This window comes from Mycteria americana, chromosome 6 (assembly GCF_035582795.1).
Source record: "Mycteria americana isolate JAX WOST 10 ecotype Jacksonville Zoo and Gardens chromosome 6, USCA_MyAme_1.0, whole genome shotgun sequence".
Classification (NCBI taxonomy): Eukaryota; Metazoa; Chordata; class Aves; order Ciconiiformes; family Ciconiidae; genus Mycteria; species Mycteria americana.
The window spans coordinates 1113191-1135210 of record NC_134370.1 but is presented as its reverse complement, the minus strand read 5'-3'; the positions used below and the strand labels follow the sequence as shown (position 1 = coordinate 1135210).

The window sequence follows — 22020 nt, the reverse complement described above, 5'->3', positions numbered from 1 at the left end:
AGGTCTGCTAACATGCATTTTTTGCCAGTCTGCGTACTGAATGTGGAGCGGTGTGTTGTTCGTTACATACTTGGAAAATTTTAAGTTAAAATCCCCTAGAAGTTGGAGCAGCCCCCTTTTAGATAATGTTCAAAACCAGTAACTGTTTGGCTTCCTTGTTCATTAAATGTCTGAGGAGTGGGCTTTTGACAAAAGTCTTTGAATAGCTTAGAAGAGTGAGGGAGAAGTTGATGCTGCTTGTGTCTAGTTAGTATTAGTCCGAAGCATGGGCTACAGCTGAAAATTCATTAATCTATTGGGTGAGCTATGAAGTAATTACGTTTTTTCAGTTTTTAGATTTTAACCAAAGTAGCAGTGTGCAGCCAGCTTAGAGAGGAAAAGTTCACGGTAGCTAATTTTAGGCATCTAATTTAGATGTTCTGGATCTCTTTGCATTCTCCATTACCTAAACAGAGAGCCCAGATGTTGATATCGGTGTCAGTTAGAGATACATAGTATGAATACTTTGTGGGATTAAGTTAGCTTGCAGGTATAAACTTGCTGTCATCTCAAAATCCTAACAAATGTTGGTCTCTGTCACCTGGTCCCCCTTCTGCCCCCAATATAACTAGCCCAGGAGGCTTTGGAGGTTATAGAACTTTAACAGAATTGTGATAGGAGTTTTGTGATATAGGGAGGTTAATACTCAGCCCTAAATAACTAAAAGGCTTAGAGCACTTATACTGAATTTTGAAACATCTATCAAGGCTTACAGGACAGTTTCCTGAGTCACTGAGAATGGTTTCCACTACATGATTATAAAGATGGATATTTGTAACCTTCTAATGTGTTGGGAGGGTGTTTACTACCCAGGGAAGTGCTTAGGGCTTTTAAATTTGGGGATTCTACCAAATCATAATTTAGTTGCCAGCAATCCTTTTAATATACCAGCTTTGAGAACAGCTAGGAGTTTCCTACTCTGTATGTAGACTGTAACTGAGTTAGAACTCCTTTCCAAAAATGAAGCTAAACATTAATTTTTTATGTCTGGGAAGAAATATTGCCAGACTAGTATCTTATTGTAAAGCCATAGGTCTTCCTGCTCTCCATAGTTTACGGGAGGAAAGTTTACATGGCTACTTCCAGAACAGAGTCCTAGCCACACTGGAACAAGAGTGGAGGGAAAGTGGGACAAACCTCTCTGTTTCTGGAAAATCATAAGGCATCTTGTATATGAGAAGAGTGCATTAGGATGCTGTATACGAGCAAATATCGCGATAGTTTCTTTCCTCCCCCCATTGTACATTTCTTTGTGAGTTATTTTGCTAGTATGGAGAAAAGGCTGAAATACTCCACTGGGAAATAAGACTGGTGCTTGTACATGTAAGAAAAAGATACGACATAGAATAAAAAAGCTTTAAAAATTCCAAAGTTAATGTGATGATTAAGAACTTGCGAAGGCTTGCTTTGTTTTTCTCTAAAAGTTTTAAGCTGACCTGGAAATAAAGAGAGAATGTAGGTGGGTAAAGTATGTTGAGCAGAACACGGAGTGACTGGTTTGGAATGAATTTTTTATTTTACCTCTAATCTTGTAACTTTTTTTTTTTAATTTATTTTACCTGCTTTGAGATAGTATAGTGCTGAGGATACTGGATGGTATTATTTTGGGGATCAATATGCTTCAACTAAACATGCCTATAGGGAAAACTGGTTTTAATTCATACTTTTATATCCAAGAAAAGCATAGTGCTATTTAAAAAAAAAAAGTTAATTCATCTTATTCCAAATTTTTTAACTTAGAAAATATTTGAAGTGTCTATATTTTTGTCCTGATGTGCCCCCTCCACTTACCTATTTTCATGTAGCATGTTGGCAATAGATGTTGGTATGTTGGCGACGTACTATTTCCGTGCTGATTTAAAATTTCAAGCTGCTTCTTCCAGTTGGTAGTCCATCAGGAAAGAGAGACATTCTCCACTGGCATGATCATTGTACCTATGCATGTTGTTTACCCTCTTCTCCCTGTACTTTTTGTTTAAAACCGTAGAATTTGGGTAGTGTCTGTGTCTTAGCAGGTTTCCACGGTTCATAACATAAAGGATCCCAAGATTATGTTTGGCTGGATAGCACTGCTAGTAAATAATAGCTGTGTCAGCAAATGATGTTGACTTTACATGCATGTTAAAGCAAAAATGGTGCAGTGTATTTTGAGCAAATAATTCAGTAAATACTTTGATAGTGTACATGGGAGAAATTAATAATATCTTTTTCCCTTTCTGAAACTAAATGGAAAAGTGGTTTTTGTGACTTTGTTTGAAATAATTGCATATGTTAAGGAGTCATTTATTTCTGCTGGGATGTTTACTGATGTCTCAAAGGATACAAATGATCCATGCTGGAATGGCTTTCAGACTTTTGTCATAGTGGAATATTCGTTTTGCTACCGATAAACCTTTATAACTCAAGGGCTACTTAATGTTTGAGTAGAGTACTGAAAACGTCATAAAATTGCTCAACCAAGTCACATCACTGATTGCTTACCTCATCAGTTCATTCCTTTTTTCCTTAGTTTACTTCTTCCCCATGGTGTCTCTTGAAATGCCTGGGGTTTTTTTCCTGTGTATAATTGAGTGATAATGGGATGTAGGAATTTTTTTATTCTAGCACTATTGTCAGTCTTGGAGTAGAATTTAAGATTACATCTCCAGCTAGTTCACTAGCTTTCTCATTTTAGTACAAAATTCTTGGCTTATGTCATGATATTTGGTATTTGTAACTATAAAACTTCTTAGCCAGCCAGCCATTTGTAATGGCTGAAAATTTATACATCCACACAATGTAGGCATGCATTGGGCACAAAGCAAACATCTAATTGTGAAAATAATTAGCATGCATCAGTATTAAAGCCCAGCAGTGATATTAGCCACATACATGGAGATTTCTTTTTTTGACATTGAATCTCAATTCTCATACATCTTGTGTGTCGTGATTGTCAGGCAGGAAGAATGAGTTGGCTTTATAACGTTTTCACCGTTACCGTATACATCTGTTATACAGGTTGTTGTGAAAGGGCCTTGTTTGAGGTTTTTCTTTCTTAAGAAAGAACAAAGTTCCAAATTAACAAAAAGCTTTACATAGACCAGCTCATACACTTTCTGTATGTAATAATTCTTTGCCTGTCTGAGGGACCTATGCAGGGTAGGAGACATTACATGAGAGAAATGTGACAAGCTTTGGAAAAGTGAAGTAGGGTATCAGAATTACAGGCTGACAATTTTTTTCTTGGGCGTTATAGAAAGTATATTTAAGAAATGGTTAAAATTGCATACAAGGTACCCTGTACATTCTTTTGACTTGCTTGGAGTAAAAAGGCTGAAGAGGATTCACTGAGAAATCAGTGAGCTAGAAACTGGCCTCTTCGTAGCCATCCAAACTGTTTGTCCATCATCTCTTGAGTCCCGTTTATTTATAGCATAGGAAGGACAGGTATTAATGTTGATGATCTGGTGTTAGTGTATCAATAACCTGAGTTTTCCTTAACCTTGCAAAGAGAGGAGCAGAGGTCCTGTTCACGTGCAAGTTGACAGATCTCGAGTTGTTGTTTAAACTTAGGCATTTTGCTTCTTGTTTTAACACTGAGGTTCAGTGAAACGTTATTGCTGCGCTCAGTGTGTAGGTATAGTTTTGACAAAGTGGATCTTTATGGTAAGTGGAAATACGTAGCTTTTCTATTTATATTTTTTGATTGAACGCACGTTGTACCACTCAGTCCAAGTTTTTTTTTATTTACATATATGTGTGTATAAAAACACATATTAAAATACATATATTTAAGGATGTGTATGTGTATACGTATGTATATATATCTTAAGATTTTAACAGTGTTGTGCTACTAGAAGCTCATAATTCTAAGGCAATTTCTAAAGTAAGAGATCATTTAGTAGTAGTGGAACCTTTATACCATATGCTGTTTTCTGTAGGTAACTACTTATTGCTGTAAATTCACTTGAGCAATTTGGAGAGTGGAAGGTTGTTTGGGGGCTTTTTTGTTTTCATACTTTCTACATAGTCTGTTACGGAGGCAAATGGCCATGTACAGAAATTGGCTACAAAACATGGCATTGGTGTAAAGGGAATAGGGGGATTAATTTTTATTCTGACAGTCTTCATAGTGAAAAGCCCAAAGAGTTTGCTGCTTAATTACTTGGAAGGGGGTCAGCAATGAAGGGTCAGGTTTGCAGAGAGCTCTGTGGCTCATGACGCAACGTGAAAGCTTGTGAGGTGGTGGTCGCTGTGGTTGGGGCGCGATGGCAGGTGGGGATCACTGGGGATGGGGAGGGGGCTGAGCTGGAGAGGCCGCTTAGACACTAGCAGTACGGGCAGGTTTTTAAAGTAGGTCGACTGAGGAAGGCTTGGTGTTTTCAGCATGGAGTATGTGCAGCAAGGGTATGGGTTTGTTCTCATGTTTTGGGTCTGTTGAGGATTTGGGATTAGCCATCATCCTGTTCTTTACCAAAATGGAATCTTCTCATAACCTTTTAAAGAAAGGTGAATATAAAAATAGACGTGTCCAGAAGCAGGTTAGTGATGCGATTTTTGAAGGCTGGTATAAATCTGTAGAAAGACATATTTTTCTTTAAATAAATTTTTTTAATCAAAGAAGGTAAACCATGATCTTTATACACTAGGAAAAAACTGTTTCAAGGGCATCTGTTAATAAAAGGTGAAATATGAATTATATATTGGGAAAACTGATCAGACTTCCTAATCCCCTTCCTCATAAGAGTGGGGAATTATTGAAAGGAATTTAAAAGATAGCACATCAAAATCAATACAGGAAAGTACTTTTCATCTAGTCTCCAATTGCAAACTCTGAAACTAATTGATATCAGGTACTTCAAATCTTATAATTTTTCTACCTGCATAATATAATGAAATATTTGCATGGCTAGCAAGCAACAGTATAGATAAATGTTTACTTACAATTTTATGCCGAGTGGTTTGTTGGTTTAGTTACCATATGCCTAAAACCTGTGACAGACATTTATAGCCCTTTATCTCTCTGCCCCTTGGTTAGAGATTGTTGAATGGCAATTATTTCTTTATTGCCACCTCCAAAGATTAATTGTGGTGTGTAGTGGTGAATAAATACTGGTTGTTTTCAAGGTTCAGTCCTAAGGGCACTTAAGTCAGTTTAAAGTGGAGGTCCTGCAGTCTTCTCCTTTGCTCTTGTGTTCCTTCAACTGCAATCATCCTTGCCTCTTGTTTGTTGTATACGTGCTGATGCTTCTGCACAGAGTTGGTTCAGGAAGCTCAACTGGAAGAATTTTCTTTCTCCTCCCCCCCCCCCCCCCCCCCCCCCCCCCACCTTTGGCGGAGGGGAGATGCCCAGTTCAGGGTCCTGACCTAGCTACAGGAATACTCAGCCCAGGGGAAAGGCAGGTATGCCTCAACCTCACTTTGATCAGCGCAAGCTGCAGTGCTGCTCCAAAGTCATACCGCAGATGAACCACTTCGGATGTGATTCTCGTGTTTGGAAGCTCTGTGCAGGCATATCTGCGTTACGTATTTCAGCATTTACTGTCAATGGGTGGAATACACAGTTTGGATTCTTAAAACGATGTGCCTTCTCTTTTAGGATTGAAGGCCCTTGAAAGCTTGAAAAAACTGAGAAATAAGGAAATGTTTGAGATTGTAAATAAAATTTTGTTAGGCTTTGAAACGTGACTTAATTTCTCGATACTGATGATGTAAACCAAGAAGTTGTGCTGTTGCATTAATACAAGTTGTAATTTTGTTTTGTGTTCAAGTCTTGAAACATCTCGATTTGCTTTACACATTACAGCGCTATTTTATTTCTGTTCTGTTTACAGCTGATATTATTTCAACAGTTGAATTTAATTACTCTGGTGATCTTCTTGCAACAGGAGACAAAGGTGGCAGAGTGGTTATATTTCAAAGGGAACAAGAGGTCAGTGACTTGAAAAACAAAAAGTGCTGTTACTAAACTGTTCTTGTATTGCACAGTCTCACTTCATCCTTTGATGCCATGAGGTTTAAATGGTTGGATAGTTTTCTCAGAAAATCCTAAGTTAGCCAGATTTCTAAATACCTGCCTTGTGCTGAACTTGGTAGGTTAGTTTGGTGGTGGTTCCCCTCCCCCCCTTCAAAAAAAAAAAGGTCCCAAAAATACAATGAGTTCTTTATATATGTACCTAGTGCTCTGTATCATTTTGCAGAATTGCCTTTGGAGTTCCTCCTAAACTTTACACTTGGTCAGGTTGATCTAAGACAAATGGTAATGCTTTTGAAGATAGTCTAAGACAAGTTTATAAAATGGGATACGTGTTAAGCTGCAGGGACAACAGGGTAAGATGGTTCAGAAATGGAAGAGTTAAGCATCTGATGTGTTTTAGGATCCTATGAATCAAAAACAGTGGGAACAGCTACTTCTCCAGGAACACTTGAGCATTTTCAGTTCAGAGGGTAGGAACTCTCTCTCTCCTACAGTTAACAGAGCTTTTCAGCTGGCTCTTTGCAATGGTATTCAGTTGTGTGACAGTGCTATAACGTATTCTGTCTGTTCATCAATGCAGATACCTCACTGAGCTTTTTATATCCAGAGAAATAGCGTGTATTGGAAAAGTGCACTAAATGCTGAAAAATAATTGTCATGCCTTGTCACGTCTGGGAGAAATCTGGAATTGTGTTCTTTAAAAAGTCAATATTCCACATAGCAATTCTCACCCTCTCCCCTGCCACGAAAGAGCATGTTTATCCTTTCTGTTGAAGAGCTGATGAGAATTTGAGCCTTTGGTTTTGAGCCTTCTCCTGGATCAGAAATACCAAAATTGATCATGGAATTTTAATTCAGCTTGTTTGTGCATGAAGTACACTAATCTTTAGGTGCTGTGGTTTTTTTCAGCAGAATCCCACTTCTTTCGTTGGGTGGTTCAAATGATGCTCAATTAGCGAACAGCCATCCAATATTTTGCACTTCATCCTCACTGTGATACTATTTATAAAACATTTTACCAAAGGTGACCTGTCGGTTTTACTGCGAGGATTTTGAGAGGTAGTTGAAAATACTACTGCTGAAAAAGCTGCTGATATGTTACACTACTACGCCCAGACAGCTCGTAGCTCATTTATCATTTAGTCTGCTGTATAGACTTAACTGAGGCACAGAGAGATCAAGGTCAAAAGTGTCCACCTGCTCAGGATCTCTGACTTTCTTGATGCTTGTTTAGAGTGGAACTATTATTGGTTGGCTTTCAGCTGTTAGTGCTCGGTTGTTCTGTAAGTCAAAACCCAGCTGTCACGTCATTTCCTCATAGTGTAAAACAAAAAAGTCAGACTATTCACACAGGAATATTCAACTGCCTTCTTGGGAGCACATGCAAACTGTAGGGAAGAGTTGGGCATACAAGTCATTTCTCTTGTCATGTGCAAAACTGCAGAATTTCTGGAGTGGAGGAAAAAATCTGAAGTATATAATACTGGAACCTTAATAAAATCTTACAGCCTGTATTTTTAAACTGTGGATTTTAGACTAGGTTAACTAGGTTAGAAACAACTTAGGATAGTTATAAAATCTCCCATACGCTTTAATTTGGGAAGGCAGGCTGAAATGTTGCACATCATGCCCTGAACTCGTATGACAGTATTGCAGTTCCAAGCAGCTGATTATTCCAACCAAATGTGTGAGTGAAGAGCGAGACCACTGCCTGCTGCCAGACAGGGCAGCTCGCTCAAAATGCGCGTGCTAGGTAAGTAATGGAGGTAACTATACCAAACGGTGTTAGTTGAGAGGATCCTGCCCAAAATGCCTAAAAGTTAAATGACAAGTAGGGAGTAAAATAATGTAAAGTCTTGGAATTAACTAAAACTCCATACTTGTGAGAGATTGCAGGGAAAAAAACCTTATCAAAGTTGCCAAGCTGAAATAACCTTATCAAAGTTGCCAAGTCAAGCGTGGAGACGTAAGGAAGTGTCAGAGCAAAGGTTGCCTTTGCACCCTTACGTTGGCCTCGCAGTCTCCGATGATGTGAGTCACTACAGATGTTCCCCGGTCAGGTACTGTCAGTCACTGTGCAGGATGGGCTTTTCCTGCGCTGATTCTTGCCTGCCTTCGCAAGGAGGTGATTTGCTGCTTCTCAAGCAGGTGATTTCAGATTGTGTTTTGGGGAGTTTGGTTTTTTCAGAGGTTCTGGGCACTGCAGCTCTACAAGTGGGGCTGTTCTCCAAACATGAATCACTATCTAACATTAACTTACTTGAAAAGCCTGATAGCAAGTTGCCTCAAATCTGATACTACAATTCTGTGGATACTTGTGACTTTGATCTCTGTTCCTTGCTACCGCATCTACTAAATGAGGATAATACAAAGGGGTCTTCTAGTTCTGCGAGGGGAAAAGTTGTTAGTGTATTTGTGATAGTCTTTGGTACATCATGATGAGCACTATAGAATGGCTTAGATGAAAATGTGGTAATTTCAGCCTTCAAGTTTTTATAATAAAAAGGCTGTCAAAGCTTAATTATAAGCCTTGATACCTCTTCTGGACACGGCATGTTTTAAAATGAGTAGGGAGGAGCTAGATCTAATGCTCATACTTGTTCTTGCTGTCCCTTCAGCAGAATGGCTTTGTGCAATCGTGTTTTTATAAAAAAACATATTTAATTACTCCATGTCCTGTGTCCTTTAACATTTATTTCCTAGTCTGGAAACCCCACATTATGACCATATGGTGGTGATTTTTGGAAAAGGAGGGAAATGGAGATGAGGTGAAGTGCAGAAACTAATCACATGGAGTTGGTGGTTTAGGATTTAGGACGTAGCTAGCTTCTCTGCTCCAATTCTTTTGAAACCGCTTGGGAGAGTTAGCGTGGCCTAGCACTCCTCCAAGCAAACGCAGGAACTCCTTTGCAGACAGCATGCCTCTCTAAAATGCTTTGATATGCTATGTTCTATCAGTACACACCTATTTATATATAACGGTACACTTTTAAAAAGGACATCTGTGTGCACTATGTTGATGCTAAACCAGACAGAGTATTACAGAGTAAAAATGTAAAATTCAAATTCTGTTGTAAAAAGTTTACTTTCTAATTGACAATTTCTAGTCATGAGTTTGTATGTGCAATTCCTAATGAACCGAGTAACATCAGCTTCAAGAAATATTATGTTTCCTTGCAGAATAAAAGCCGTCCTCATTCTAGGGGAGAATATAATGTTTACAGTACCTTTCAGAGTCATGAACCTGAGTTTGACTACTTGAAAAGTCTAGAAATTGAGGAAAAAATTAATAAAATTAGGTGGTTACCACAACAGAATGCTGCTCATTTCCTGCTGTCTACAAATGGTAAGGACACTTTATTTTTGCACAAAGAACTTTTTATGTCATTTGAATATTATCTCACCTGTGATCAAGCTGTGGGGTTTTTTCTGGAGTGTTTTGGGGTTGTTTTAATGTCTTCTCTAATTATATGCAAAATACATGTTTTGATTGTAATACTCTGTAAATTACTGATTTATGAATGTAAAAATAATGAAGCAGCAACAGAATAGGCATAGTTACGGAGCTGCGTTCTGTGGATATACTGACCATGCTATCAGTTTACATACCCTGTTACTCTGCTTTACAGTTTTTGTATAAATGGTTTTCCAGTATGCTGAACGGTAGCAGAAGTCTGAATTTGACTTGATCATCCTAATTTTGAAATTGATTTTTTGTGATCCCAGATGAATTTTTAATAAAAGCATTTGAAATTGAAACACTGTGGCTAAAATGCTCTTTTTGCTTTTCCAATACCAAAACATCATATGTGCTTTGAAAAGCAACTGTTTAAAAGACAACAGTCACTCTAGGAGGAGCATATTTATACCATTTTCAGTGTGTACCTTAGAATACATAAAAGCAGTGCAAAAATTACAAGTTGGAAATTACAAGTTTTCATGCACTTTGGGTTTTTTATTTCTTCCAGTATTTTAGTAGTGGTTATTAGGTATTAGGTCTGTATGAGTATCAGATCTGTTTGTTTTGATGCGTCATGGAGCAAGCTGTAAATGTAAATGCAGAACTGTGCATGGAAAAACTTGCTCTTAATGTCAGAGGAACACACTTGTTCCTAACAGTTTGGATGACTTTTGCCTTGTACTTAGATGACTTGATGTGAGGGCTCATATCCTACCTGCTAATACAGAATTTTAAAAGTGGGAATTACTTCTGTCTACTGGACTTTGAAATTCAGATAATCTTACTTTGATATAAGTCTTAGTAAACTTAAAGCAGTCTTTAAACTGTGTCATCTTAAATGCTCTAAAGATATGCAGTGATTTGGGGAGGAAAGGTTTGTTTCCAGTTAGCTAAGGATCTCACTCTTGGTGTATACTTCCTTTCTGCACTTGGAAAGACTTCCCCTAGTAAGACCTGGGAAGGACGTGCCTTTGGACATGGAATGCCCCTAAAATAATGGGGCAAGTCCTGTTCTCACTTACCGCCTCTGGTTGTCTCCTAGCAGACACCTAGGACAAACTTGGTTTTCCTTGAGGTAGTTAGTGTAAGTAATTCAAGGCTTTGGGGTTTTTTTCCCTAGCATTTTTCTGCTAAAAATAATTTAGATAGTCATCCAGGGCTTACTGGTGGATTTTGGTAACTGATGCGTGAAAATTCCCTTGTGAAGGGCCATTTTGGAGAATGGCAGGCATAGGGCCTTACTGTTCAGGCAGAAACTTGTATTTTATTCAAACTGAACGTTACACTGGAGTTAAAATGGAATCCATGGTTTTTTCCTCTCCATTTACTGATATTTTCATGCAGTTCCCATCCGCATCCTCCAAGTGCATGTGTCTGGTATATTTTTTGTCTGTTTTTCATGTATCAGTTCTGCTAAACAATATAGCTGAAGGCAAAGTACTTCGAGTATAGGCAGGGAGAGCTGTACTCCATATTACATTGTTTAAAGGACTCCAGCAGGGTCCTTTCTGTTGCAAGCAGTGGAAACCTAGAGAGACAACTGACATCCACTCTGCTGACTCCATTATTTAGTGATTTTATTTTGAATTTAATTCATTCTCAAGCATGTGAATTTTTGTTGGTTTTAGATAAAACTATTAAATTATGGAAAATAAGTGAAAGGGATAAAAGAGCCGAAGGTTATAATTTAAAAGATGAAGATGGAAGACTTAGGGATCCTTTCAGAATCACAGCACTACGGGTATGTTTCTGCTCTTTGACTTTAAATATGTTTTTGCATGTGCTTCTCTACCTTTGTGTCACCAAAGTGGTCAACTGAAATGTGTAGATTAAAAATGATGCTTTGGTCGGGGTCATTGAAAACTTTTATAAAAAATGGAGACACTTCATTATACATATAAAACTATTAAATAAGGTTCCTCTGGAAAACTTGAGGCAGAATTTCATGATTATAATATTACATTATTAGATTCCCAATAGATTGTTGGGGTTTTTTTCTTGGAACATCTTAGCATATTTTAAATGGATTTTAAATTTAAACCGTTTTTTAAAATTAAAATATTTTGTTAGAGACAGCCTTCATCCACCTCAGTATATTCAAATTGGAGAAAAAGATATACCGATTTATTGACAGCAATAAAATATAACAAAGTGTTGTTATTCAAGCCTGAAAAAACAGCGGTTTGGATTATCTGTGTTTGGGGCTGCACTGCGCTGTACTCTGTTCATAGAAAGCATGGACTCATCCTGCTGTGTTCTTAAAGTAGTCTAATGTCTTCGTGCAACATGAAGAAAGTGCAGGGAACACGTTATTCAAGAGGCCCAACATGCTGACTTACCTTCCTGGCCGCGACTAGTCAGGAGAGGGTAGTGCTGTAGTCTCTGCGCCAGTCACTGGTAAGGAGTAGAAGGTGCCCAGCTTAACCTTTATATCCTCCCGCAGTGCTGCTCTCCGAAACGGGCGGATAGGCTCCTTCTGCTTGGCTTAAAGCACATGCCATTGTGAATTTAGGGAGAACTGGGCTTTGATTGTATTGATAATATTTTTTTTTCCTCCATATTGCTCATATTGAACTTGTTCAGTCTTTTTCCTAAGAACAAGGCTTAAAAATTTAAACAGGGCGCTGGGTATTCTATGGTTAGGTAGCAGATGTTTTTGTTAGAGGCAAGTTCTGAGCATTTGGAAAACCTAATGTATAGCTGAATAGTCTAGACATTTTTCCACTTGCTTAGTGATATAGTGGTAGGGTTAGTGCTCCAAACCTGGGGTCATTTAAAGCAGGAGCTCAGGACATGAAGTCATGTGGGGTTGGGGTTTTTCTTGGTTTTTTGGTTTTTTTTATGTTGCTGTTCTTACCATAAATAGGAGTTGAACGGAGGCTTTCTCTACTTTCAAAGCCAGTGCCACTCCTGACACTTGTAGGTACTATACAGTTGTGGGGTTTTGTTGGGGTTTTTTGCCTTGTTTTTGCTTAAATTGAATATTGAACTGAAACTTTAGGTATACGTGTGCCTAATGCATAATCATGTTGGGAAAAGATATCTGCTTCCTCTGGAAAGTGTCTTTCTGCTCAGCATGTGGGAGCCAAGATCTGATTGAGTATTCTAATGAAAATATCTAAAAACGAGGAAATAAATTATGATCCAATGCCTTAGCCCAGTGGCTGGAAGTAGATACAGATGAACTTTTGGGTTCTACAGCCTTGCCCTTATGTGGGAGTAGACTACCCATCTGGGAACGTGGAGAGTCCGGAATATGGCCTAATGGTTTTACGTGGTCCTGGCTATATCACTGAAGGAGTACGTTAGCATCTACTTTAAACACTGTAATATATTTAGGAATCATCAAGCTGACTGGGGGGGAAGCAACAAAAAGCAAGAACCTCTCTCTTAGAAGTTAGCCTTCTAAATTTGCTGTTTTTCTGGGAAAGCTGCAGACCTTGCCAGGCACTACATCTTACAAGAAGAGATGATGGAATGAACCGAGTCTGAGCAACGATTGGCTGAAGGGGGAAAAACTTTGCCTAGAGTTACCCCCATATGTTCAAATGATCAGGTTTTAGAGATCTAGAGTATATGTACCTTGGGCTTTTATGGGCTTTGTTTGCATGTTTTGTTACAGAAATATAATCCCCATTTATTTATAAAGAAGTAGACATGGAGGAGAAGCAGCACTTCAGAGATGCATCTTTTGCATAGAGACCATGGCATTTCTGAGTACCGTTCCTGATAATTCACATTAATGCATTTTCAATTTCACAACCAGGCTAGGAACACTCATGTGGTGAGATAGGAAAATTGCCTAATAAAAACTAATGGATTAATTTTAATCATTGCAGTTTGATGTAAACAGACTGTGAGATACAAACATGGTGAAAGCTATTACAGAGCTCTTGGATTAATTTGTTTCTTGTTCCAGGAAGACAGATTATCTTGGACACTGTCATAACTTTTTTGTTGCTTGGATGATGTAAGTTAGTGTTCTGTTGAATTGTATGTGCTGGAACAGCACAGGACGTCCTTGGGCAACCTTAAACTTTCACTTGCTGGTCAGTGAGAAGGAGCTCGAGGGAAGCTTAATCCACTTGACCCTCACAAACCGTGTCACCCTTTAGATCAGCTAGTTGTGGAAGCAGGGCATCCATGCGTTCCTAAAATCATACTGACTGTTCAGGGAACAGATTGGGGATTTTCTTTGCAAACTGTTCTTACCAATTTCACAAGCACCCCTCTAAGACATGGGGGTCATTTTTAAGCGCTTGTTTCAAATTAACGTAATGTTCTAACATTGTTATAAACATACACCGCTTTCCTGTTGGATGAGGTACAAAGCTGCAGTATTTGACAGGTAACTTCTGCAGAAGTCAGTGTCTCAGGTTTTGTGTTGGTAGTATGCAAAGTCAGCATTCGTAGGCTATTTTATTACTTTTCTTGCTCAGTGGATTTGAAAAGTGTTTAGTCACTAAATCAAAACAGAAATCTGTGGTGTGCAACTAATTAATAGCTTCTGAATCGGAAATCACTTGTTATGCCAAAGTTGACTGTTCTTTTTCACATTTCAGGTGCCAATATTGAAACCCATGGACCTAATGGTAGAAGCAAGTCCCAGAAGGATATTTGCAAATGCACATACTTATCACATAAACTCTATTTCAGTAAATAGTGATCATGAAACATACCTTTCTGCAGATGACCTAAGAATTAACCTATGGCATTTAGAAATCACAGATAGAAGTTTTAGTATCCTTTTTTTGTTCTCTGTGAACACTGGGGCACATCTAAGTTGTGTGTGTTTAAGAGAATCACTTCAATTTTACTAATTAGAGTAGGTGTTTGAATCTAGGAATTAAAGTACAGGATTTTAAAATCTGGAGGTTTAATACAGTGAAAGTGGGCCTTGGGATGCTGTCATTCATTCTTGAGTGCAAGCATTCTTTCCATGGAAAACTGCCAGTAGAAATATCATCAGTAGTTTGATTTCTAAAGAGAAATTGAGGAATTTTGGGAGCATCCTTTATTTGTGGAGTTCAGTTAATTTAAATAAGAGTCGAAAGATTTGAAAAGTAGATCCTTTGTTACTGTAGATACTTCTTTCCAAAGTTTGAGGTCTCTTAACTGTCCTAAGTGACACTTCTCTTAAAGAAAAAAAATTTAATTTTTTTCCATGTGAAATGATGTCATTAACTGCAGAAATAATTTTCAAATCTTTTTGCAAGCCTGTGTATCCAAAACTAATAGTATGTCCTACACTGATAAACCTGCAATAAAATAAAAGTTGCAGAAATACTAAATATTAAATAGGTCATATGCAAGTTTTGTAAAGCTTTAGGTAAAGAGGTGAAGTGTATTCAGTGTTCAATAGGAAGCGTTAAGAAGGAGGCTTGAGAGGAGTCTGAAATTATCTCCAGCATCTGTTAAAGTTGATTTGTAAAATCTAGATTTTCTTTAAATTATTATTGTTTGTTTATTTTTAAATCTACTCAGGTCACTTTACTTTGTGTAGGTTGCACACGGTGGAAAAACCACATGGTGGTTTTCTACATTGTATTTTTAACATTTTTTAATAATTATCTGCCAGAGTGATTTGAATGTGAAACGTTACATGTCTTTACAAAAACCTTCCCAGATATTGTAGATATTAAGCCTGCTAACATGGAGGAGCTGACAGAAGTGATTACTGCTGCGGAGTTCCACCCTCATCACTGTAACGTGTTTGTCTACAGTAGTAGCAAAGGAACTATTCGACTCTGCGACATGCGTTCTTCAGCCCTCTGTGATAGGCATTCAAAATGTAAGTTAGGACGTGTCTTTGGCTTATGGGTTTCTTGCTTTGTTTTCATGCAAGATAGAGTGTATAGGTGTTCTGCTTATTGGTAAAGAGCATACAAGGTAAGGGGTGGTAGTTTTGTAGAATGGAACATTTTAATTGTCTTGTTCTAGGCCATCAACAAGCAGAAGTGTAGCATGAGACAATTGACGATCTGACTCTGCTCCTGTTTACCCATTTATGCATCATAAACTGATGGGAACAAGTGCTTTTGGCACCAGTGAGACCTGTCTTCTGTCCAGACTCAGTCTTGGTGCTTCTCAAAGGTATCTGCTTATCAAATGCCAGTTCAGGGCAGTTTATTCACCTTTGTGCATTAGAAACTGGGCTGGTGCTGCCAGAATCCATTTACTTTGTGACCATTTGCAGCTCCTAGGATAGAGAATTAATTCTTAAGACTATGCGCTGCGCTTGAAGTGAGTTTCCAGGGGTGAAAGGTGAATGCTCTTTAGTCTGCTGAGCCACGTAAGCTTGTGTAGGTGAGGAAAGCTTTTCTGTTGAAGTCATAAGGATAACTGCCTATGCCTCGCACGCAGCCTCTTATTTCTTGTTCGTTCGCTACTGTAATGGTTGTGGTTTATTAGTATTACTAGTCCTGTGTGGTGACCTACCATATTGATATTTGCAGGTAAGCTTTCTATAGTGCAGTTAAGGTTTTCTTGTTGGAAGGAAATATCTGTGCAATGGGAAATGTAGAATGCTAGGCCGCTTCATCTCTTTGACTTAGTGTTGCGTTAAATTACCTAGAAGCGCTTTATTTTTTAACAGCTTCTCACTGAATAACATCCTGTTAAAAGGGGTCTATTCAAAAATGAAATAAATAGTTCTGGGTAGCTTCTGTCATGAAACGTTGACTTCAAAGATTGACTCTTCAATTTAAAGAATGTATGTCTTTATCTGCTTTCTAAAACCATAGTTGCAATTCAAGAGTAGATACTAATATTTCATTTCAGTAGGTTGTGTTGTACAACTTGCGTTCAGATCTAAAGAAAAGTACCTTGTACAGTAGTCTCAAAATGCATGGGTCATGCGTTAAGATACTGTGTTTGGGATGCTGGTGTTTTCCTCTGCTCTTGTTCAACATGATTTGTAGATCCGTTGTAATGTTTACAGTACGCATGTGCTGTTCTTCAACTTTTTTTTCTCTGATTCATCCCTAAGACCTGTGAATTGTAGTTTGCTGATGCTGTGCTCCAGTTGAGAATGCTGGAGATAGGCGTCTAGCAATCTGATGGCTAAGAGCATAACATCGTTTAAAAAGAGATTATTTCAAAAAGTATTTAATAGCAACTTTCTTTAAAAAGAAACTAGTATATTGATTTAAAATTTTCCAAGTACCGAAAAACGTTCGAAGCTGTAAAACTTGGTGTTAGTTTCATTTGTAATTGTGTCTTCTATCTACAGTTTTTGAAGAACCTGAAGATCCTAGCAGCAGATCCTTTTTTTCAGAAATAATATCATCGATATCTGATGTAAAATTCAGTCACAGTGGTCGATACATGATGACAAGAGACTACCTTTCTGTTAAAGTGTGGGATCTCAATATGGAAAACAGGCCTGTAGAGACATATCAAGTATGGTGTTCAAGTTTTCTTAAATATCCCTTCTTTTCCCTTTTCTTCTTTTTCTTTATATCTAATACCAATTTAAATGTTCCAAAAAGGTTCATGAGTACCTTCGAAGCAAGCTTTGTTCCCTTTATGAAAATGACTGCATCTTCGACAAATTTGAATGCTGCTGGAACGGTTCAGATAGGTAAGTTGGGGGGTTTGTTTTGCTTTGGTTTTTTGTTTTTCCCTCAGCATTAGGAATTTGGTTTCCAGTCTTGAAACCTGTAAGCAGTACTTAACTTTACGGATGTAATTAGTTACATTCAAATCAACTGGGGGTTTTTTTGTTTTGTTTAGGTGTTTGGTTTTTTTTCCCCAAAATACTTTGTTCTTCAATCCTCCACCCTCCAGCTGCAGAAGTGGAATAAACTTGTGTGTGTCAGTTTGCTTCTAATATGAATTATTGCTGAAGTTCGATGAGGTCAAGACTGGCCATTTCAACCCGTGAAAATGTGACTCGGTTTCATTCTTAAAGTGTATACAAGAACATGCGTTCAGTGTCTTGCAAATTGAATCTTCTTTCCATGTTTTCTGTAGGCTAAACAAGATAAAACTGCGTTAGATAATAACTCATATTTGTTGCCAACAGTGGAAATACATGTCTTGCCTGCAAGTTGTGGAAGCATTATAATCAGATAGCAAAGCCACTATACTGGCACACATGGCGTATGTTTCCCATCACTAGCTATGGTAATATTAGCTACCTGTTAAAATGCTTTCAGAACCCATGGATAAGATCACGGCAGATCCGGATGCTTTGTGTTGGCTTGCCTCGGGGGTGGTTCGTTTTTGGTTTTTTTTTTTTGGTTTTTTTTTTTTTTTTTTGTACGAGTTTTATGAGTTTATCTGAAATACCTAAAACAGTGACTTGTCTGCTACCAAATGCTTGCAAGCTGTTCAGTGAAAAGGTACCAGGTTTGATTTGACGGTAACAGGATCAGCCTGGGAAACAAGCTTTGGCCTAAATCTTGTCAAATATTGAAGAACAAAAGATCCACCGCTAGTTTAGATGGGGACAGTGATCAGGGAACTCGGATCTCTCCTAAGCTGTGCACAGGAGTCAGCAAAGAAGTGAAACCTACTACATTGCTATTGCAGTGGCAGTTGAGATTGCACGTGCTGCTACGTGCCGCTACGTACTAATTTCTTAAGTAAACAATATTAAAGAAAAGTGGTTACTCTAAATACCAGGTTGCAAGTGGCCAAGATTGCAAGTGGCTTTGAGTTATTGAGGGGAGAAATCGTACTGTATCAGGCAGTTTACAAAAAGAAATTGCTGGCAGTATTTATAATATCTAACATAGAAAGCATAAAAGAAGTGGTGTATGGTTTTCACTAGGCTAAAATGCAAGGAAACTGACCTTTATGTCTATGTTTTTTTCAAGCAACTGCAGTCAACCTTTTTTGGAGGGGTAAAAAAAAAAGTCAAAGCAAGGTCATCTCATTTTAACATAAGAACATAAGTTGTCCTAGAAGTTGTGATGCTCACCTCCCTTTGAAAAAGAAACAAGTATTTCCCTCAGTGCGTTCCCTAGTACAATCTGAGTGGTATATGTTGGGGTAGTAGTATCTCATTCTCCTCCTAGTCATTAATTTTTTTTAACGCCATGAAGACAATGTGTATCAGCAGATAAGATGACGAGGCTGAGGTGGCTGCGATTTTGACAGTCTGTGGGACTTCTGCCATGCAGGAAACGGCTTTTCCCATTTCAAGTGGTAGAGATAAGTGTTCGGTACGGAAAATAATGAACAACTCTCCTGCAATTTCAAGCATATTTTTTGAGAGCTACAAACAGGCTGTTCATTGGAAGTTAGATATATGAAAGCATTTTCAGATGCAAACTTTTTTCTGCCTCGTTCAAAAGCAAATTTGATACTGTACAGAAACTGAATTGTTTATGCAGGGCTGCATCACACATTCACACAAGGGCTTGCTTTTATGATTCAGGACAGTTTTTCATAATTAGCCCATTGGCGTGCTCATTGTCAACGTGTGCACAGTGCCAAGGAAGGCACTTCCATTTGTGATCGTCTGCTGAAATTAAGCAGTTTACAGTAGCATTGCTTCCACCATGACTTCTGTTGCCGCGGGATAAAGGGGTAGAGTAGCAATGGGAAAACCCGCTTTGCCCGCGTTAAGATGAATAAAGCATAAGACTGCTGCTGAGTGCCAGCGGCAGGAGGGTGGACCAGGGGAAGCCCTGGAAGAGAAAGTGGTGGAGTGGAAGCGGTGAAGTCCAAAAACGGAACTGAGCAAAGGTCTGCATCAGAGAGGAAAGGAGTGTAATGCCCCATGCTGGCCATGAACTGGGTCTGACAGTCACTTTGTGTGTAAGAGAGAAGGTGGGGGTTGAATACTGTCCTGGAAACCTAGTAAGATTTGCCTTTCTTCTGCTTTTAAACAGTGCTATCATGACTGGATCTTACAACAATTTCTTTAGAATGTTTGACCGAAACACGCGACGGGATATCACTCTAGAAGCATCCAGGGAGAGCAGCAAACCTCGTGCCATCTTAAAGCCACGTAAAGTGTGTACGGGTGGTAAAAGAAAGAAGGATGAAATAAGCGTTGACAGTCTGGACTTCAACAAGAAGATTCTTCATACAGCATGGCATCCCATGGAGAACATCATTGCTGTAGCTGCCACCAATAATTTGTATATATTCCAGGACAAAATTAACTAGAGATGACTTACTTGAGGACAGAGTCGTCGTCTTGCATAGTTAAGCTCAGTTGTTTATCTGTAAAAGAGAAGGCCTTGTTGTCCTACCAGTGAAGAACATTGATGCACTTACTTCCCTTCAGATAAAGGAGAGGATCTGGCCTGGTTTTTGAGTTCATGGTGTAGTTCTGCCTTCGGTGGGGGTAGGGAGCCTCAGTCGCAGTTTTCTGGGAGAAACCCTCTAGAGGCAGAACTGATGGACAGTGCTCGATAAGGCCAATACTCAAAACAAATGTATTTATTTAAGTCTGAGCCTTCCTTTCCAGTTTATAGACCAAAAATTTAACACCCAAGAAGAAAAAATTGTCATAAAAATGTAATTTCTATCTCTCGCGCTCTTTCTCTGCTGTAATATTTGGGCCTTTCAAAACATATATTGTGCTTAATGCCTGTAAACATTCCTCCTCTGGCCTGTATCTGGGCTTAGGTGTTTTTACCTTTGAGCACTTAGGTAGGTCTTGAGTTGGGTTCGTAGACAGGTTTCCATGAATATTTACTCACCAACTGTATCTATAACCACACCTTCTGGTGTAAACCACTTAATAAAATAACAAACTATAAAAAGTGTTTTTAAATCTGAAGGTATGTATTCAGTCTTTTTATTTTTTTTTTATTGCATGTACTGAGATTGTGCAAAAGAATGCTGATGGGCAGATTTCACAATGTTTGCCCCAAAACATTGATTTTTGGCAAACTAATACAAACTTTTGTGTAGTATTTCAAACTCTAAATTTAGAGTTTCCATGAAATTGTCATTTAGTTTAAGTTGCACTGGTTTTCTTGTAAAATGCTATCTGTGTACCAAATAGGAGATTGAAAAGGTTAGTATAGAGACATGCACAGCCTTAACAGAAAGTGACCACCTTGCACAGAAGGGAAAACAAAACATGGAACAAATTTTCTTCTTCGAAGGTAAAACTTCAGTTTATCTGATGCCTCTCAATGTTAGATAGAGACATACCTTATGTGCATTATGTTTTTTAACCTTTTTAGTATTTGTCATGAAAATATAGTTTATTTTAAATATTTGGCATAATATATTGTATTTCACGTTGCAGTTCAAGCCAGCAAGGAAAAAAAAACTATCTTGATTATGCCAAGCAGCAACGCAGCTCGGTCTGTTTTAGCACGTTCCGACTTCAACACCAAGATGTTGGAAAACACTAAGGCTACGAGCTGGTGTTAACTGCGTTTGTTGTAACTCTGTTCTTGCTAACTTTTTTTTAAGCCTTAGGTACTTTTTTTTTTTTTTCTTCGTTCTTTCCCAAAGAGGCCTAAAATGCATCAACCGTCTCGTCACCCGAGGCTAGCCTGGGTGAGAAGCTGTTCCTGAAGCTGTTGCAGCACGTTTTAGTAGCATCAGGTAGCTAGACATTACACTCTCTGAAATGTGCCTGCAAATTCGAAATTCTTTCTGAAAACGAGATCCCTTGAGCTTCCCCGAGGACACACAGACGCGTGGTTTACACTCCATTGTTCTGAAAATGAAGGTGTATTACGATTACCGAATCAGACCTGCGTATGCAAGAGCGAAATGTCTCCGTTCTTACCCTCCCGATTAATGTCCATAGAGTGCCACTCTTGTTCACAGTAAGCTAGTAAGTACAACTAACTTTGAGGTTCTACGAATAAAGTTTAAATTTAAAAAATCTTATCCTGTATATTGGTTGTGACACTATTTGAAAATCTTGAAATGTGGAACTTGTGGGTCACTAAAGCATTAGATTTGACCTTGTTCCTAAAATACATAATAGAGCTAATACAATGGGATTGTACATACTTGTTCAATTATTTTGACCAAAAAGTTTAATAAATTTTAAATGTTTACCTGGACTTGCTCTGTGTATTTTGACAACTTTTTCTTCTGTTTGTGAGATAATTGGCCAGGTGAGCCAACCTGAGGATTGTTTGTATTTCCATTTGAAATGGTTAGTTTTGGAATGGTCATACCTCTAACTCGGAAAGCTGTCTGTTCATATTCAGTGAATATATTAGTGCTGTCTATATTTGATCTATTTTTTCAGCAAATGTAAGTGGAATATGAGTACAAAGAAAAAGGATATGATGAAATCTTCTATGATATAAAACATGATTTGCTTGTACCACTTTCAATTAAATAGTTTTTGATGATTAATGAAATTTTTATCATTCATTTTATCTAAAACCAGATTTTATTGTCAATTTGATAAAATTATTGTTTTTTCAGATATTTCCCCAAAGCCACCCTTGACTTCTGGGACCAGTTCAAGAGCATTGCACTACTCGCGCTTACCGTACCCGCAGAGTTCACTTCCAGGAGGCAGAGCGTCTGATAGGTGCAGCGTGAGGGGGCGGCAGGGACGCTGCCGGAGACACGGGGCTTGGCTTTCACGGGCGAGAAACCCGCTGCCGCGGTCTGGCAGGTC

General features: G+C 38.4%; 1 protein-coding gene across 3 annotated transcripts in view; it reads left to right on the top strand.

The window, feature by feature from the left end:
• PPP2R2D (protein phosphatase 2 regulatory subunit Bdelta) overlaps positions 1-21448 on the top strand; it is a 31060-nt gene extending 9612 nt beyond the window's left edge. Inside the window, exons 3-10 of one of the 3 annotated variants that reach the window (XM_075504300.1) lie at positions 5853-5950; positions 9176-9341; positions 11084-11196; positions 14018-14195; positions 15082-15246; positions 16687-16856; positions 16946-17037; positions 19298-21448. In XM_075504300.1, the coding sequence (XP_075360415.1) occupies positions 5853-5950; positions 9176-9341; positions 11084-11196; positions 14018-14195; positions 15082-15246; positions 16687-16856; positions 16946-17037; positions 19298-19577 (1262 nt within the window). In that variant the 3' untranslated portion in view covers positions 19578-21448. Of the gene's footprint in view, positions 1-5852; positions 5951-9175; positions 9342-11083; positions 11197-14017; positions 14196-15081; positions 15247-16686; positions 16857-16945; positions 17038-19297 lie in introns of those variants that run through there. The other 2 variants (XM_075504301.1, XM_075504302.1) reach the window with 2 other exon arrangements.
• The last annotated feature ends 572 nt before the right edge of the window (positions 21449-22020 follow it).